General features: G+C 32.8%; 2 protein-coding genes across 2 annotated transcripts; one reads left to right on the top strand and one right to left on the bottom strand.

The window, feature by feature from the left end:
- Positions 1–4,855: 4,855 nt before the first annotated feature.
- LOC139487981 (cyclic GMP-AMP synthase-like) lies at positions 4,856–7,749 on the bottom strand. Its single transcript, XM_071273274.1, has 2 exons — positions 7,490–7,749; positions 4,856–6,511 (listed from the first exon to the last, which is right to left on the bottom strand). The coding sequence occupies exon 2, from the start codon at positions 6,504–6,506 to the stop codon at positions 5,589–5,591; it is 918 nt and encodes a 305-aa protein (XP_071129375.1). The 5' UTR covers positions 6,507–6,511; positions 7,490–7,749; the 3' UTR covers positions 4,856–5,588.
- Positions 7,750–11,461: 3,712 nt separating this feature from the next.
- On the top strand, positions 11,462–15,447 carry LOC139487974 (uncharacterized). Its single transcript, XM_071273264.1, has 3 exons — positions 11,462–11,552; positions 12,440–12,710; positions 13,433–15,447. Exons 2-3 carry the CDS (start codon positions 12,440–12,442, stop codon positions 15,394–15,396), a joined length of 2,235 nt encoding a protein of 744 aa, XP_071129365.1. The 5' UTR covers positions 11,462–11,552; the 3' UTR covers positions 15,397–15,447.
- Positions 15,448–21,042: the final 5,595 nt, after the last annotated feature.

Raw genomic sequence — 21,042 nt, 5'->3', positions numbered from 1 at the left:
GACATAATTCGAATAGAAGTCTACTAAACACAACATAGAAAACTAAAGACAGAACTCTGCAAAACAGTATGCAGATCTTTGTCAACATGTGGCATCCGTCGTGTTATTTGTACAAGTACAAATCCGGTATAAAGTCTTATTCAGGAGGTTACTTTTGTGGACAATATTCGTCATATTCGTCGTCACCTGTGATACAGATATTCTATAACGGTTAACCAAGCTGTAATAGTTTAATTGTAACAAGGGAATCAAGCAAATACCAGCTATGGAATATCGTAATGATTGCGGGGTATGTTCTTAATATATGAAAGCTATTTCAAAGCTTATTAATTGGTGTTGGACTAATTCCCGATGGTATCTTCAGCTGAGTAGTCAGTACTTTGGTACTGACATGATATTTGATGAAAATGTCTAAAATTGCCCGTTGAAAAAAAAAGGAAACTCCCTCAGGCAAAGTTTATCTTAGATGGATTTGGCTTTTTTTTTTAAGTTCATTTAGGTGATAGAGCTCTTCAACTGTCTCGGTTATTATACCTCCTTGGCTTTTAAATATTTGGCTTTGAGCGTTTCTGATGAAAGTTTATCAAGCAAGGCGCCGCAACGCATGAGATTTATTACGTGTTGTTTTTATTACTATACAAAATATATGCAACACTCAGAAACGTGTGCATTCCCCCCCCCCCCCCCCCCAAAAAAACGTGTCCATACGATTTTACTGAACAGCAAAAAGATGTCCAGTTGCAAAAGGGCGCCAACACGTGTCATTTCTATGAACACCTTATTGTGTCCGTTTCTCCGAGGTTCATTTCACTCCTTTTTGTTTAAGCTCAGTGTGGTTCATATCTTAAAAACACCAAAATAATTATTTTGTTGCATATGTTGCCCGAAACATGCATGAAATATTTGCCACTGGACGTTTAGCATTCAACAACCAATCAATCTTTTGTCATAAAGAAGCATGTAAAAAATTGCCACACAATTGTTAGCAAGTAAAATTCATTTAATCCATTATTTTCTGTTAATACCAAAATATGGAGAGTTGGATAGTTATCAAAGGTACCAGGATTATAATTTAGTACGCCAGACGCACGTTTCGTCTACATAAGACTCATCAGTGACTCTCATATCGAAATATTTATAAAGCCAAACAAGTAAAAAGTTGAAGAGCATTGAGGATTCAAAATTCCAAAAAGTAATGCCAAATACGGCTATATAAACAAACCAGGACTAAATTTTATATACTAGTACGCCAGACGCGCTAAGGTAATATATGCCTGGAATAAGAAAATCCTTATTTTTTCGAAAAATCAAAGTTTTGTAAACATGAAATTTATAAAAATAACCACATTATTGATATTCATGTCAACACCGAAATGTTAACTACTGGGCTGGTTATATCCTCAGGGACGAAACGTTAACCAGCAGTGGCATCGACCCAGTGGTTTAAATAGTTATCAAAGGTACGATTGTCAATGAAACATTATTCATCAATGTTCAATGAAGTGGTAGTAATCAGTTAGAAGCAACCGTGCGGACTAGACTCCGCGGCGGAAAATTCAAAACGGAAAGTCCCTAATCAAATGACAAAATCAAAAGATCAAACACATCCAACGAGTAGACAATAGTGAAATATTATTTACGTCGCTGTGGACATATTAGCGCGAAAAGTTTTGAGACGTTGGATACATTTTGGCGAAGAACCTTTATTGAACAAATTTGGAGAAGTGAAATCAGACACGTTTGAGTGATAAGGAATTTTGAGGACATGCTTGCATTTCATATCATGACTTTCTTGATAGAGGGTTGCTGCTCACAGGGAAGCTATTAAAACAAGAGTTCCAAATGGTGAAGTTGAAATCATCCTTTTGTAAATTTGGTTGACCGTTATTGAATAACCGTTTAACAAATGATATCGGATATGTTCCTTACGTCGTAACTACAATCTCTTCCCTTTCATGAGTGTGACCTACCGAATTAGACTATTAACGGGATTTGTTATCACTTAATCAACACGACGGGTGCCACATGTGGAGCAGGATCTGTTTTCCCTTCCGGAGCACCTGAGATCACCCCTAGTTTTTGGCGGAGTTCGTGTTGCTTATTCTTTAGTTTTCTATGTTGTGTCATGTGTACTATTGTTGGTCTGTCTGGTTGTTTTTTTTTTTTTAATTTTTAGCCATGGAGTTGTCAGTTTATTTTCGATTTATATGAGTTGGACTGTCCCTCTGGTATCTTCTGTTCCTCTTTCATAGTATCATGTCAACACCGCATTTATACCTCGTAGTAATCATCATTGGAGCTCGTGCTAAATCAGTTCGAATGACGGATACATTTATTGTAAAATAACATTTCTATGATATGTTATACATGTTTTTGTATGTTTTTAAAGTCACAAAATATTGACCGCACTCAATTCTATCGTTATTCAATGGAAATTTATCGATTACTTTACACGATACTTGGATCGGAGAATCGTGTAAAAGCCACAAGAAAGCTTTATAAAGTCTAAGATGATTGTACGAAAATATCATATGTGTATATCAATATTAGCAGTAGTGGTCAAGGTGAAGGTTCAAATATCCCAATGGAGACTATGACTTGATGACAATTCTGCAACAAATAAAAGTTAAAAAAAAACGATAGTTCTGTTATTGAGGAAGACCGTCCAATCATAGTTTTTGAAAGTCGGCAATCATACCCAGGTTTTGCACATCTAAGAATAAGACAAAACCGATTTTCGAAGGAACTATTTACTTCTTGGGAAGAAAATACATGTTAGGGACCTCTTATTTCAACCAACAGATTTAAGAATTATTTTCTGTCACGATATCGTGATAGTGACTGTTTGCTTCATGGTCCATGTTTTTTCTGACTCACGTGGAAAGGTTGACCATCTTATTTGCCTCCGAGCTAAGTTATGGGCAGATGTTGCAGACTTGAGGTTGATGAGAAATAGATCATCAATATGGCTACCAACTAATGTTATATTGACTTCTGTCAGCCAAGGAATTCTGCTAGTACCGATTGGCAGAAAATTCGGCTCATTTGAAGATTGTTCTTTCGTATGGCGAGTATCATTCTCATTACAAGAAAAAGATCTGATTCATTCATTAAACTCTGTACAACTAGTGTTCCTCATAGTGTTAAAGTACTTCAAAACAGACGGGTTTTTTTTAAAAAAGCATATTATAAAATTGAGAATGGAAATGGGGAATGTGTCAAAGAGACAACAACCCGACCAAATAAAAAACAACAGCAGAGGGTCACCAACATGTCTTCAATGTAGCGAGAAATTCCCGCACATGATATAGTTATCAATATATGGTATAAATGTATTTTAAGACCTTTCTAGGTATTTTATAAAAAGAGTGATATACATTAACTGAAGTAGTGTCAAGGTGAACTACGATGAAAATCAAGTTTCCGATAGCAAAGAACTAGTTCATTTACCTTACATGGAAATAGGAGTAGATCTAATGATTGCGATAGATTATCCAGGTGTTGTTCGTAGTTGTTAAAGACTACCTTATTTTGGTAACGTGAAGAGTAGGATAACAGTAGTTCCGGACAATATCGTACTGTGCCTTCATGAAATTCATAGACGACTATCATATTGGGTAAGATACGAGTAATGTCCCAATTACGTTATAGAAGACGTATGGCGAGTATCATTCTCATTACAAGAAAAAGATCTGATTCATTCATTAAACTCTGTACAACTAGTGTTCCTCATAGTGTTAAAGTACTTCAAAACAGACGTTTTTTTTTTTTTTTTTTAAAAAGCATATTATGTTCGTATTTGTTAAAGACTACCTTATTTTGGTAACGTGAAGAGTAAGATAACAGTAGTTCCGGACAATATCGTACTGTGCCTTCATGAAATTCATAGACGACTATCATATTGGGTAAGATATGAGTAATGTCCCAATTACGTTATAGAAGACGTATGGCGAGTATCATTCTCATTACAAGAAAAAGATCTGATTCATTCATTAAACTCTGTACAACTAGTGTTCCTCGTAGTGTTAAAGTACTTCAAAACAGACGTTTTTTTTAAAAAAAAAAGCATATTATGTTCGTATTTGTTAAAGACTACCTTATTTTGGTAACGTGAAGAGTAAGATAACAGTAGTTCCGGACAATATCGTACTGTGCCTTCATGAAATTCATAGACGACTATCATATTGGGTAAGATATGAGTAATGTCCCAATTACGTTATAGAAGACGTATGGCGAGTATCATTCTCATTACAAGAAAAAGATCTGATTCATTCATTAAACTCTGTACAACTAGTGTTCCTCATAGTGTTAAAGTACTTCAAAACAGACGTTTTTTAAAAAAAAAAAAAAAGCATATTATGTTCGTATTTGTTAAAGACTACCTTATTTTGGTAACGTGAAGAGTAAGATAACAATAGTTCCGGACAATATCGTACTGTGCCTTTATGAAATTCATAGACGACTATCATATTGGGTAAGATATGAGTAATGTCCCAATTACGTTATAGAAGGATACAATCTATTCGATGATGTTCTAACTGACGAAAGGAACATCATATTACAAACATTATTGCATAACTTAGTTCCATTATTATGCAAAATATTAACTATGGAAATGTGTGTTCGTATTTCAAGTTCATAGATTTTAACTATTTTAAAGAATTAAACACCCCGTCTATTGAGTAAATCTATTTTTCATATTACTGAAAATAATTCGGAGGAGTTTGTTCATGTGTATTTTTCTCAGATTAGAGTTGTATTGCAAAAGACTTTATTCAGACTATTACCATGAAGACGTTGTGATCAAATATTTCGAACTAGTAGCCAGCACTTAAATCAATGCATTTAAATCATATTAACTAGGTGTATAATTTTCATTATACTGTTTATTTTTCATGTGATATATAACTGTTGTAAGAAAGACTAGCAATCATGACATTTAATAACTTAGAAATAAGAAGATGTGGTATGGGTGGCAATGAGACAACTCTTAACTTGTTTTCCCCTTTGTATTCTTATTAATTGAAATTCTAAAAATAAATAGAATTCTTTAGTTGCTTGACGTAATAGTATATATTTCTTCCGAAACCAAATTACCAAGTTTGACATCAAATAATTCCTGTAAACGTTTGAAATAACGAATAAAATGTGTATTCATTTCAGTTTCTGATATGCTTGTTGGCATTTTGCAGTCTTTTGAATCTGTCGGCATTTGAATAAAGTTAGTATGCTTACAATAGCATTCAATTAGGAGCATCATTGATTCTTTCATCATATAAAACTGTTCTTGGATAGCCTGATCGTCATGGGTCTTTACCTCTCGAAGTAGACTCTGTACTTTAAGAACAACCCTGCACCATAACTCAAGCCAACAGACAGCATACCATTCAATGCCTAGTGTCCCTTCATCCAGAAAGGTATTTGGGTACCTACCGGATCTAGTTGCTAATGCTGGAAACTTTAAAACTGGACCCCATGTATCAATGTTTCTAGACAAAAAGCAAGGCATTTTGCCTTGCCTGAAATTGTATGCTATATAATCTAGCACTGCATAAATACATGATTGTTCGTCTTTTGAACAATTTGTTTTACCATAAACATGAAACATAAAAGCATTTTTTAACATGTATGATGATAAATTTGCGCATTTTCCTGGAAAACGAAACCTCCCTTATCATAAGGTACTTTAAAACTTGATAGCATTTTTTATGTTTTGCATCCATTTCCCTCATTAGACTTGATTCAGAGGTAGCTAGGGACACATGCCAACAGGTGGAGCATGGATTTAATGACTGGCAACTTTTGGCAACCAATTGACATCCTTTTTCTCTAACAAGATCACTCCATTCTGAAGGAAAACCTTCTTGCGAAAAGACATCTGCGATGTTTGGATAATCTATCGCAATCATTAGATCTACTCCTATTTCCATGTAAGGTAAATGAACTAGTTCTTTGCTATCGGAAACTTGATTTTCATCGTAGTTCACTTCCAGTGTTTCCACTCTTTCATGCTTTATGTATTTTAACAGTAGTTTACGAGATTTGCATCCTTTTGTTCTTATTGTCCCATACTTAAACGTTTCGGAAATGACTTCATTTTGACATTGAACCAATAAACTTCCCCAAAATTTTCTGGTCAATAGTTCATTGCTTAATTTATCCTCTGACTCCAAATAGTCTTTGTACTTATCTGCATCGCTTGTGATGTGTATTTTCTTGTACCATGGTGTACATCCTTCCTCCAATTTGACTGTTCCTGGTAAAGATAAAAGTGGGACGATAACCATGTAATCAAATTCATCAGGGGCTCCAACTTTTGTTTGCTCATAGAAACTTCCACCACTTACGGTTTTGGAAATCTCAAGAACAGGTGTCTTCTTTGCAACTCGAGCCAAAACTTTATCCACTATACTTTGAACAGTTATTTCTATCTCATTTACAACTTCTGAATGTTCGTCAAATTTACAATGCCTTCTGTAGATATACTTAAGAAAAGCTTTTTCCATTTCGTCTGAAAATTTAAAAGACATATCTATGAAGGAATCTTTATGAAAAATCATATTTTTCTATGCATGGGTATGTGTATGTTTATGCATGTTATAGATTTAGTACATTCCTTAGTTGACCGATACAATTAGCCAACCAAAGTACTCTTTGAGATGTTAAATACATTTATTATTCTCTATTGAAAATTCTACATACATTAATCATTGAACGTTTATCATTGACTGATACAGACTACAAATCAAGCTGACACTACTTCAGTTAATGTATATCACTCTTTTTATAAAATACCTAGAAAGGTCTTAAAATACATTTATACCATATATTGATAACTATATCAATAAATCGCAAACTATTCAAGTGTCTACTTGAAGAATTGAACATACATGTATATGGAAAATTGCAAGGATATGTAATGATCGACAATCAATAATTTAAAAAAAAAAACTGTTAGTGTAGTTCATTCATATATACCATGTCCTACTTTGTCGTATATGCATATACATATAATGCTTCTTTTAAAGTTAAATGATGTAATAATGATATATGGATATGTATTCACTATTTTTAAAGGTCACATATCTTACCTTTGAAGGAAAAAACAGCCCAATGTTGAAAGGTCTCAAACAAAAGGCGTAAACGTGTCTAATCACGTATTGTATTATACTTTTTGAGAAATTATGAATGGTTTTAAGTTCATACTTTTTATCAATCTCCCCCTACCCCGTCTTTTCCTCGTTAGGACTGGAAGAGGGCTCTACTAATCATTTGCTTCATATGATATATTTTTTTTTAATAGAAATAGATATTATACTATATAATAACCCAAAAAAACGGAGGTTATTATAAAAAGTTAACACTAGAACTACAAAATAGTGAAATTGTAGATTAAACATTGTGTTTTTCATTAAATAGTCTGTTATTCTGTTAAAAAAAATAGTGCCAATTAACTTAGAATATGAGAGAAATTGAAAAATCAACTTACAGGAAGGAGATGTTAGATGAATACGCTATCGATATTTATGGCATGTTAAATGACTTCCGGGTACAACACATAATTTAAATGCACACTTGATAGCATTTTGTATTGAATTAACTTCAGTTATATAATCCAAAATTGATGGGTTTTTTTTCATCATATATTGTGTCGCGACAAAATGTATTTTAAAATAAAAATTCGAATTAATTTTTCATCGATATAAGAAGATGTTGTATGAGTGCCAACGAGACAACTCTCCATCTAAGTCACAATTTATAAAAGTAAACCATTATAGGTAAAAGTACGGTCTTCAACACGGAGCCTTGGCTCACACCGAAAGCAATCTATAAAGGACCCCAAAAATTACTAGTGTAAAACCATTCAAACGGGAATACCAACGGGAAAAAACGAAGAAAAAGACATTTTAAGTAATAAAAGTCAAATTCATGTCGAATAGAAAAAAGTTCTCTTAATGATCATAATTTCATTCATGCGTTTCATCTGCGAAATCTTCTAAAACTCTAAATTTGGTTTAATTTTCGTTAGACTGTCGTTGAATTTTAAAAATAAGAAGCCACGAACATGTTAACAATGAATAATTTTAAAATATCCTATCCCTCAGTAGGACCCATGTTGAAGGGATGTGTTTTGGCTGTGCTGTGTGATAATAAGAGTGTCATTAATTCCGATTTTCCATGATGGGTGATTTTTACTCATTCTGTTCATAACGAAACACCTTGCAACAGCTAACTAAGCGGTCCGTAGGTAGCATGTTTGAAGACAAAATTTCGATCCCTATCAAACAATTGTGTTGCTACTGGCAGTCCAAATTTCCTATTCTTCAATCCGGAAATATAATTCATTGTTGTAATATGATAGTCTGGAACATGAATAAAATATTGTCAATCCTATTTTCAGAAAAAAAAAACTATTTATACTTCTGTAGAAATTGTCCCGTAATGACGCACTGTCATCGGTAAATCTTTGACATGCAAGTGTTAGAGGTCCTGAAACCTTATTGACACATAAAACCTATGGAAACACAAGGATCTATGGTGGTCGGATGTACCAGTTTCGCCTTTTCACGTTTTCGCGTTTCAAGTCTCCTTTCACTTTCACTCGAAATCAGGAAATCGAGAAAGAGAGAAACTGAGAAATCGAGAAATAGAGAAATAGAGAAATCGAGAAAGCGAGAAATCGGAAAATCGGGAAAACGAGAAATCGAGAAATCAAGAAAGCAAAAACGCGAAAACGCGAAGACAAATAAACGAAAACGGACAAAAGATTTCTAAATTTCGAGTTTTCGCTTTCCCTATTTCTTGATTTCCAGATTTCCCGATTTCTCGATTTCTCAATTTCTCAATTTCTTGATTTCCCGATTTCTCGATTTCGCAAATTCACGTTTGCAAAGTGAAAGGAGAAAACTCGAAAAGGTGAAATGACTGCATCTGGTCACCATAAAGAGCTGTATTATGGGGACAGAGTCCCCAATAACAGTAGAAATTTCAATAAAAAAAAAATACGGGAAAATTTCCCGAATTTTTCATTGTACTAATGAACTCAAAATCGTTCAATTTTTTTGTCGTGTTTTGAAAAACCGGACCTGCGCAGAAATGTACAATGTACTTAATTTTTCCGGTCTCGTTTGTATGAAACTTTGAGTAAAATGTATATTTATCAGTCTAGTATAAAATAGGAAGGAACGCGCAATACCAATTTCATTTTTAATAATTCCTTGAAAAAACGTTACCTGATGATAGCGTTTGTTTGTTTACATTGCATATGACGTCATAATTTAAATAACGTCACAACTAAATCCCTAACAACAGAACCAAAATCGGAAACGTTACGGTATTTCCGTTTCTTTTTTTTTAAACAAATATTTAAGTTACAAAAAAATAATTCATACAGACTTCGTCCCCATTTTCAGGTAATGCCTGCCTCATATTATTTGAATATGACAAAATTTGTCATCTCTCCTATGGTTTTATTATATGTTGGTGGCCATATTTCGTTTTGCTTTTATGGCCATCGAAAAAACAAAGCAAGACCCATAAACCACATATGAATACATAAGACGAAAAAGTATTTTGTTAACAGATATTAAAGTATTTCATTGAACTTGGAAATGTTTTCCTTACAACAGAGAATACATTTTCAATTGAAGCGGAGCAAAAGTAACAAAAGTGAAGCAAGTCCTAATTTTTAAACGTTGAAAAATACCAATGAGAGAAACGTCGAACTTGCATGACTTGATGCAAGTCTTAACAATTGTTGATGTAAATTCAATTCATTGACTTTTAAATGATCGCTACGTATGCCATGCATTGAATAAAATCAACGACCTCCATATAAAGGATACATGCCCCTATTGGACATGTTTATAGTTAACATGTCAGTGCTTTTCGGAAATTTCCACGACATGTTGACCAGACTTGGGGTCAATTACATTGGAATGTAATTAATTAAATTACACATTACATTGCAAAAATGGTCAATTACACTAATTACACATTACACAGTTTTTGAAATGTAATTAATTAAATTACAATTACTTTACTAAAGTAATTAATTAAATTACACATTACATTTCATCATGATATTTTTTAACAATATTTTACATGTTTATATAATGCATGTGTAAAATATTCATGTTAGCATAGTTTAAGCATTGCATTTGATAATCATATAATGTAATTATTTTAATGTTTTGTCAATTAATCTAAATCTTCTGGTCTGAAAACAGCTATTGTGAATAGTCTTTTACAGGAGCTAATGTTGTGCAAGATATTGCTTGATCAGGACATGGAACTTTAATGATTAGAAGATCATTATATTGATAGGAGAGGGAATTTGTTCCTATTAGCTTGCCAATACATCAAGGTGTATTTTGACATCTCAGAAATGAACTCATTTGAATAAAACATAAAATGAATAAAGAAATTATAAATTAATTTAAAATATTTTTTTATTTTACTTTAAATAAAAATATTAAAAAGTGTGCTTGTCACAATATTGGAAATAATTTTTAGTACAAACAATGTACATGATGTATATAATGTCTAAATATTAGCAATATTTTGCTAATTAGATAAAATATCTGTAATAGTGGCATTGCCCCTGGACATTTTAATCTGATTAATTGCTGTTTGTTTTTACAGCTGTTAATTTTTATTTCTATAATCCTTTTGTGTATACTAATTTGACAAAATGATTGTATGCAGTGATTTTATACTCTAAATGAACTGTCTCAGAAAGATGTTTCACAGTAACACATTTAATTGTTTTAGTTTAACAAGGTGTTTATTACTTATCAATCTATTTAGTTAAAGATCTTTCTTAAAAACTGAACAACCCTTATATAAGATAATCACATTTTTTTAAATTATAAGACTATTCAAAAAAAATCTGTAGGTCAAATAAATGATATAAAAACTTCAGAATAAATTACAGACTTCATATATTAAAAAAGCATAGATATTAATACTTGAAAAATATATATATAATTTTACAATTTATATTATTAAACGCAAATCCTTAACTGTAACACCATAAAAGTACATGTAATTCAAATGTAATTCAAAAGTAATTGAGCATTACATGCTTTTTTCAATGTAATTAATTAAATTACCATTACATGTAATTAAAAAAATGCTCAATTACACATTACATTCAATTACATGGAAAATTGTAATGCATTACACTTAATTACCATTACATTTTTAATTACCCCATCCCTGATGTTGACTTCTGTTCCCTTGTATATGGTGTATAGACAGTTTTCTTAACTCTCTGTTATATCCTTGCGTTTCAACCAAATTCAAACTCCAATCCCGTATGTTGCCCCTTGGCAGACTTTATAACGATTGTCTTGCTTCCTTGTAGTTGACAAGTAAATGAATGGTTGAGTACGAAAACACAATAACATGAAAGTAAATCTATGAAACTTGATTTAAATATGAATACAAAAAAGACATCGTTATATTTTTTTGTCACACGAATGCCTGTTATTTTTAATACTTTTCCATTTATAATATTTTGGACGCAAAAAACAGTTCATTATTGAAAAGTAAGTAAAATTAAACAGATCTTCATATTTTTAATAAGCTTTGGATTTTCAAATATTTCGGCCTCGAGCATCACTGGAGAGATATTGATTGTCGAAATGCTCATCTTGTACAGAAAAATTAGTACTGTTTAAATGTATGTTGTTACTACTAGTATATCATGTTTATAGATAGATTCTTAGGAGAGATACGCGCATTACAGAAATAACTTTCTAAAAGAAAATTAAAGGGTCTAATTTTAATTTTTCTAGAATTTAATAAAACTATTCAGGGTGTATATATACTAGCTATACCTGATTTCTTTCTTTCAAATCATCCTATCTTCAAATCGTTAATGTAAAACATATTCAACTGTGTATTTTTGTGCTTTTAAAAACTAAGTAAACAAATATAAAGATATATTGTATAAATAAAGGCAACAGTAGTATACCGCTGTTCGAAATTCATAAAGTGATTGAGAAAAACACAAAGTTATGATTCCGCTTAAAAGCATTCGACTGAAAATGATATCGTGCATTCAACTTTTCACTGTAATGTTATCACATAAAAAACCGGCTTAGTTCATATTTTACCAATTAACGTAAGATATCAACTGTATAAAACGTTCCATGCTTGAGAAAGGCACAAAATAAATATGGTGTGGTTAAACATGTTTGCGAGAACTCAACTCGTCAGTTTGGTACAAAACATACACTCACAAATTCAGGTACATTATCAGTAATTGTCTTAAGTCACATGTTAGTTTTGTTAGTTGAATCATTGTATATTAAGGCGGATCTTTCTTTGTTTTAATTCAAATGCATTCACAACTTTTTAAGACGATTGAGAGTAAGACATATTGTATAGACACATGTCTATTTCTAAGGACTTGTTTATTTATTTTATTCAGATGTCACTCAATGCATATATCAACGAAGCCAGCGATGTGCTTTTTCGTTTTGATCTGTTTACCATTCCACATTCCTCTTCAAATTTTAACATTTGTGCGGATGAACGTACTCGACAAAAAATGTTTGAATACCTTGGTGAATTCGAAGAGACGGACGAAAGAGGGAATGTTACTTTGTTATCTGTCTTAGAACATAAACTATCAGAAGAAAGGCATGTTTGTTCACAACAGCTACGCCTACAATCAAGTCAAATGCTGAAATTTCTCACAGGTACGTCTAAAACCGGGTGCGAAAACCAACGTCGTTTGAAGTGTTTCGTTTGCACAAAACTGGCGAGTAAAATACATACGCTTTTGTTAAAAGCTGCTTTAAGGTATAACCAAAAACTGATTTTTTGAAATAGTACCAAAACAATTAAGAAATCTTTAAAATTCGAAATTGGAATACATCCACAAATAAAACATCGACTTGGGCTTTCTCTGACGAGGAACCAGCATCACAATCCCGTTTATTTTAACTCCTAACAAATGGATTTTTTTTTTATGAAAAAGCAAAAGCACTATTTAAAATTACCTTGCTGCGACGATATAAATGTAAATGTAAAACTAAAGAACTGAATTCGAAGGTGATCTTGCTCTATCAATTTTACCCGTTTAAAACTAATTCATTAGTTAGTTTCTATAAGATTTCAAAACCACGGTTTTAGGAATATATATGAAAGCACTTAATATAGTTAGAAATTTCAAAAAGACACCATTTAAAAAGGAACGAAGAAACTATTACATTATTATGCAGTTCCCCAGTGCGGAATCTGGATTTTGAAATTAAGGTCACGTGCCAAACTATCATTGGTAGTGATACTTGTACAAAGTGTATGCATTTATCATATTTTAGGCATAAAGGGGTTCACTTGCGCCCTGCTCCCCTACCCCCTAAATTCGTCTCAAGAAATTCTTATTAACTTGAGTCTCACAACTTTGTACTTTTTACAGATTTTGCATCTGGTAAAACACAAGGAACAAAACGTTCGTCATTTTTGTTATACCAGCTTTTATGTCATGTTTGTGGGTCTGCCGATGCTGTTGATGGAACGCGCCTACTTTATGCAGTACTAGATGACTGTACGAAAGTAAATAGTCAGTACACAAATGTCAGTAGTGGTAGCCGGGCAGAGGGAGTGCATATACCAGACTGTGATTATGACATCATGACTATCCTGGAACAAATCGTCGTGTATGCCGTTGGTTATAAAGTCGATGACTCAAAACCTTCATTAGTTTGTAATACACAAAACTCGTATCCCGGATTTGCACATTTAATAATTCCACCTGAAAGTCGTTTTTCGGAGGAGTTGGTTCGTGTTTGGGGAGTCGAATCCGTTAATGGTCCCGTTGTATCAAACAGACGGTTTAAAGAGTATTTCATGAGCAATTATCGGGATAAAAATATTCGTATTCATGGGCCGTGCATATCACCAGAAGATGAGTCAGTTGATCACCTTTTCTGTTTTCGAAGTCAAACATGGCCGACAATATCAAGTTCATGGTTACATAGGGTTGCGGGTCGTGAATGGCCAACTATCGACGTCGTAGAGAAAATTCTAAACCAGGGTATTTTACTTGTACCAATAGGAAGTAAGTTCGGTGCGGAAGAAGACTGTCCTACTGAATGGCGTCTTTCGTTTTCATTGGCAGAGAGAGAACTGATTCATTCGTGGAATCATACACAAGTATTATGTTATGTATTTTTCAAGTACATCAAGAAAGATTTAATGGCGTTCTTGCCATTTGGAAAACTTATTTGCTCATATTTCATTAAAACAACATTGTTTTGGCTCAGCGAAGAGCAATCACAAAAAGAGTGGAATCCTAACAATATTCTTGCATGTTTTCATGAACTACAAAAACGTCTCATGTACTGGTTAAGGTACGGTTTCTGTCCACATTATTTTATACCAGAGAATAATCTGTTCGACGGGATACTTAATGATGCATCCAGAATGATTTTAGAAAACGCAATAAAAAACCTTTTAACTCTTGTTTTACGAAGTACTCATTATGGTGACGCATTTAGAACTTTTCATTTTCACCAGCTTCAACGTTACTCTTTATCAGACACAACATTTGTGGAAAAGAAGATTGCAATTTTATCTCTACTGAAGCTCTTTCGGTTAACCTTAAAATCATCTACTCGAAAGCAAATTCGTGCAATCCTATCAAAGTCTCTGCTTCGACTGCTAAAACAGAAACAATCATACTTTCCTAAAGGGATTTATCTATTAGCAGTTTGCTATGCTAATCAAATATATGCCGAAAGATTAAGTTTAGACTCACAAAATAACAAAGAAAGGTATATATCTCACAAAAACATCGTGTCACGTTTAATGATTGGTACAAATTCAGACGCAATAGCTGGCTGGTCACTGATAGCCATGTATTTTTGCAAAATTAAACAATATAGTATTGCACTACACCTCATAGAAAAAATCTTACAGAAGTGTTCGAAAGAAAATAAACTGTTGTTAACCTTCGTCGACAATATGGAGATGATGAGATATTTTGCTGTTAAAGCTGGTACAAAATGGTCCAAACGTCAATCGTTTTTACAAAGTACGAAGAACTTATGCATGGATTTGATATATCAGACACCAACTTCTACATGGTTGTTAGAAGAATTCTTAATAGATACTGGATTCAAATGTTGGAGGGTCCATCCTGTTATATTCACACATTTTTTACATTTTGTCATATTCAATAGAACTGGGAATAAAACAAAAAGAGATCGAGCTATACGGAATATTATAATTTCAAACCGAGAAAGCCGTATTCCAGGTTTCTTTAGAGAACGGCTTACTACGTTTATACTGCTGACGATAGCTTACAAATTGATAAACGATGAACTGGCTGCTGAATACTGGTTATCCCATGCCTACAGATTTGGGAAGAAATTCTTTTGATATACTTGCTGTTTATATATGAATTATATATTGTATCTCTTATCCTTTTAACTCTTGTGGACACATTGATTTAACACGTGGTTGTCGATGATGTCAGTAGATAATTGTCGAAGTTACAAGATCATAACCTTAGACGATATTAGACAGTTCTCTGTATAAATGACACTTTTATTTGTATGTCGTGTAAATCAGTAATGTGGAGAGCAGTCGAAGGGGATTTTCATTCATCAAAAATTAAAAAAAGTATTTGATAATTTTTAGAGAAATCATTTTTTTCTAATTTGGCTTCTGTTAAAAATGCGTACAAAAATTGTGTCATGATTTGATACATTTCATTTTTTTTCCTTCGTTTCGTACAACTAATTTGATCAGAAGCACGTAATACAGAGACAAACAATCATGAAAAAAATTTGAATTTGACTTAAACTACTCTTATTATTCATCCATATATCTATACACAATATGTAACTTTCACCTGATAATTGATCTTGAAACGAGGACAACCACTTAACTGCAGGCTCCTGACTTTGGACGGGCATATAAGAAATGTGGCGGGGTTAAATAAAGGCAAAAGTGGTATGCCGGTGTTCAAAGACATAAATCGATTGAGAGAAAACAAATCCGGGTTACAAACTAAAACCGAGGGAAACACATCAACTATAAGTGGGTAACAAGGAACAACAGGAACATAGAAGTAACAAAAACAAATGCATAGAAATGAACTATTTTATAACAACAGCCATATTCCAGACTTGGTTAAAAGAAAAAAAATGATGTGTTGAATTAATTTTAATCGCAAGCCTACCTTCCGCTTTATGACATTGTTACAATTTAAAATATGTGTCGCTCGAATGACAAAATAACGTGAAATAAACACAGCACATGTACACGCAACTATGATATAATAGTCGACACAAAATGCAAATTGCAAAACAACAACAAACATATAAAAAGTAAAATCACAAAAATACTGAACTGCGCTAAACCTCTCACTTTTACGACAGTCTCATCAAAATTCGTTAAATAAATAAATTAAACAGGACGTGTCAGGATGTTTATCCATCCCTCATTCCTAACGACAAAAATACACAGAACTGAGAGTACTCTCAGATACTGACAGCTAATTCAAAGACAGTAACAACTAATCAAAAAGTACATGTATCTAAGACTAAGATATCAATCAGTTCACATTCAACATCAAATGGATTTAGAAAAAGCGTTATTGACAGTCCAAGAAATTCATGGCATTGTCCGATGCCAAGATATAGAGATCGACAGATTGTGGTACTGTGAAAGTACTTATATTAATTTATTGATCAAAAAATCAATATTTATACCAACAAAACCCATATTCAAAAACGACTGCTTAGCCTGAACCTGTTTTAAGCTGGATAAGAAATCAAGTGAGTCTCAAAGATAACCCGTTACTGATAAACACATGACATCCGCCGGTTGCGGATTCTTTGGAAAATGATGATACAGATCAATTTCGGAAATGAGGAACATTTTAAATACAATAGATGACAATCACTGAATACGACTACAAAAACTTTGATAGCTCAGAATTAAAACAAAAGTACACATATATTCAACTGTCAACGAATGTTGATTGCGAAAAATTCAAACATCTTTCGAGTTCATCTTTGCTATTGGGTATTATTATATCAGTGCATCCTTTATAAAAAAAACCTCGAATACACACTCTAAATATCGTGTCATCTATATGTTGGTACTGTTAGAAGGTTGCTACCTGAAATGGAAAGTCCATTATTGGAAGTTCTTTACAGGAAAATGTCGAACATCTTATTTTTCAACTGTAGAGTTCTGTTCTCATTTAATCGTCGCTTTTAATTTCAAGGTGAATGCGAAGATGCGAAGCCAACCTTTTTAGAGTTGTGGTACTCTATTTCAAATAAAGATGGATATGTGCGATTAATAGTAATTAAACTTATTTCAAAGAAATCATTAAAGGAAAATGTTTTAAAGACTCGTAAATTGCCTTTTTCGTTATATTCCAGTCAATCGCAAAACAAAATTATGTTTTGAATCCATGTTAAAAATTATCTCTGCTTTGTTTTTTTTAAATCATATCCATTTCAATTACAAGCAATAATTAGCACACATAAGGTTTGTATTTCCTTATACTAAGAATTCAACCTACTTCGTAGCTGCATACAATCCATTCCGTACAATTTTTCTGTCTTGCCTTTTTAATAGTGATTTGATTTATTTCAACTTAATAAATAGTGGTCAAATAAAAAAGGTGGGAAAAGTTTAAAGGTATCTTAATATCTGCGTTGTATTGAATTATTACGCGGAAGTTGAACCACAATGGACACAACTTAAAAGTACTACTGAGGAAGAAAAGTCATATGACAATTTCGAAACCGAAAGCAGGTTTCTTCTTCCTTGAAACGTTATTTAATTGAAATTTAAAACTCATTACTGTAATATACAGATTATTTGTGTCGTTTTCTGACAGTTTCAATTAGGTCATAACGTTCAAGGTTCCTTTGCATTTCAAACATTGTTATATACAATTCTATATAGATCTGTATTGATAAATTGATTACGTGAGGCCGTATATTAAATCCTAAATATGAAACATTCTATAAAATTTTGATTTAGTTTTTATTATAAATTTGACATTTGCGCTAGTCCTGTAAGTTCATTTGAAGGTTAAATTGATAAATTTGCATAGCTTTAAATAATCTTTAAAGAATGAAAATAAACTTATTCAAAAATACAAAACTCCAAGGCGATTTACAAAATCAACCTTCAACTTTATCAAGAAAACCGAACGACTCGAACACTACTGTTATATTCCTGACTTTGTAAATGCATTTCTCGAAGACAACAGTAAGTTAAAACTGGTTGTATAGCTATTACATTGATTGAAAACGAAAGAACTATCAACCAATGTTCAAATGAATTGCATCCAAGAAACTATAAGCAATCGCCAGGTCTTCAACAAAGTGAAAAACCCATTTCGTATAGTCGGTACGAAATTGATTAAACGGTGCGTTGAAGACCCATTAGTGACTTCGGCTGTTGTCTGCTCTTGGGTCGGGTTGTTGTCTCTTTGATATATTCCCCATTTCCATTCTCAATTTTATGATCAGTAACTTCTTGTCATGCAATTTGTGCCAAATGTGAGTTTATTATGGTTTAGAAAGATAGTATTCTCTAAAGCAGTTTTAGATAACACAAAGAAAAATGAAGACAACACTCACCAGGGTGTGCATGAAGAAAATGGATATGGAGCTTCAGACAACACAGAGTAATAATGGTATATCATTACATCATGATTGTTTTGCTGTTACTTATCTTGACAGTTCGAACGCTATCACCTTTCAGTTGCAATGAGTATATCTTTATATCTGGACATTTCCTACCTTTAATACTTATTACTGTATTGCACATAAGAGACAGCATACACTTCAAACACAATAAAATTGGAAATGGAAATGGGGAATGTGCCAAAGAGACAACAACCCGACCATAGAAAAAAACAACAGCAGGAGCCAGTTGTTCATCATTTGGTTAAATTTAACCCTCTGTTAAATATAACCCAGGGTTAAATCATTTAACCGATGGTTGCAGCAGGTCTTCAATGTAGTGAAAAATTCCCGCACCCGGAGGCGTCCTTCAGCTGGTCCCTAAACAAATATATACTAGTTCAGTAAAAATGAACGCCATACTAATTTCCAAATTGTACACAAGAAACTAAAATTAAAATAATACAAGACTAACAAAGGCCAGAGGCTCCTGACTTGGGACAGGCGCAAAAATGCGGCGGGGTTAAACATGTTTGTGAGATCTCAACCCTCCCCCTATACCTCTAGCCAATGTAGAAAAGTAAATGTAACAATACGCACATTAAAATTCAGTTCAAGAGAAGTCCGAGTCTGATGTCAGAAGATGTAACCAAAGAAAATAAACAAAATGACAATAATACATAAATAACAACAGACTACTAGCAGTTAACTGACATGCCAGCTCCAGACTTCAATTAAACTGACTGAAAGGTTATGATTTCATCATATGAACATCAGGCACAATCCTTCCCGTTAGGGGTTTAGTATCATACCATCATAACATATTATGAGAAGAACATAACCTCAGTAATACATAAATTTCTCTCGTTAAAATCTAAAACATTGTTACATACACGAGCGAATCGTACAAGTTGAGATAAATAAACACCGTAAGATGGTGACAAGGGAACGTTACCATCTAAAAATGAATAGTTAACGATAGGAAATGAAAAATCATCTCTGGGGTTCGTGTTGTTTATTCTTTAGTTTTCTATGTTGTGTCATGTGTACTATTGTTTTTCTGTTTGTCTTCTTCATTTTTAGCCATGGCGTTGTCAGTTTGTTTTAGATTTATGAGTTTGACTGTCCCTTTGGTATCTTTCGTCCCTTTTTTTATCATAAATTTCAGTATTCAGCTTTCCGTTAGTGATATAGATATCAAGATCGAGGAAAGGGCAGTGGTCATTGTTAGTATTAGCTTTATTTAAAGTAAGTTCAACAGGATAAATTTCTTTAATATACATACTGAAGTCGTCATTATTGAGAGCCAAATATCATCCAAATATCTAAAAGTATTATTAAATTTGTTTATCAGATGTTGTTTCGATGGGTCTTTGCTTATTTTTGTCATAAATTGTAACTTATAGCAATACAAAAACAGGTCCGCAATAAGTGGTGCACAGTTAGTCCCCATTGGAATTCCGATAATCTGATGATATACGGAATCCCCAAAGCGAACAAAAATGTTATCTAGTAAAAATTCAAGAATGCATTATAATGTATCCGCACATTAAGAGGAAAACACAGGTATCAAAAAGGTTCAGAGGTAGCTACTTTCTCCAATATTGTGGACTAGAATAGAATTAACACAAAAATCTCCTTTTTTGGTTGATCTTGTATTGCTGATATTTTTTTGTTTAAAAGTTCTCCCTCATCTCTTTAATTTTTTCCCCAAACCCCAAATCGGTAATTTCAGGCAATCACTCCTATGAAGATTAAATCTACGATTGTGGAAAAATTATTTGCATTTGAAGATCTTGTTTTACTTGTCATTTTTGCTATTAAAAGTGTTTTGTATCTATAGTTTTCAAGATAGTAGGCAAAAACATACAAAATTGGTACACATCGCCATTCAAAGATGAGTAATGCTACAATGAATGGGCTGTTGATTTTTGACTTATATATAGATCTTGTGTTTAAATATTAGGCAAAAACGCAAAAAAAAAGGAAGAGGTAAAAGTCATTATCCCAAATATTTAATTTTATTTGAAGATATTTTCTTGCTTTTCATTTCTACTAATTTCGTTTTATATCTTTTTGGTTTAGTTTTCATATTAGTCAAAAACGCCAACAATTGATAAAAACATTGTCGTCTGATGATTTCGGTCATGTGACTTATTTACAGATCTTGTTGGTACTTTTTGGTAAATAACGTTTTAAAGTCTAAAATGTCTGAAAGGGTAAACTTGACTTAATTATTGGTTGTTCAGATTGAAATGGCCGTTCCAGTTCAATAGTTGTTTACTAGTGATAAAATATCCAGAATCTGATAACATGTAATTGCTTTTGTAAAAATATTGTTTCCTTTCTATTTATCCCCATCTTCGCT

The sequence above is a fragment of the Mytilus edulis genome, chromosome 9 (assembly GCF_963676685.1).
Source record: "Mytilus edulis chromosome 9, xbMytEdul2.2, whole genome shotgun sequence".
NCBI lineage: Eukaryota > Metazoa > Mollusca > Bivalvia > Mytilida > Mytilidae > Mytilus > Mytilus edulis.
Note: the sequence above shows the minus strand (reverse complement) of the source record. Positions and strands in the feature narration are given on the sequence as shown.

Coding starts and splice junctions, on each gene's coding strand:
- LOC139487981 (XM_071273274.1), bottom strand. CDS start 6,506: ATGGAAAAAGCTTTTCTTAAGTATATCTACAGAAGGCATTGTAAATTT.
- LOC139487974 (XM_071273264.1), top strand. CDS start 12,440: ATGTCACTCAATGCATATATCAACGAAGCCAGCGATGTGCTTTTTCGT. Junction 12,711..13,432: donor AATGCTGAAATTTCTCACAG/GTACGTCTAAAA, acceptor TACTTTTTACAG/ATTTTGCATCTGGTAAAACA.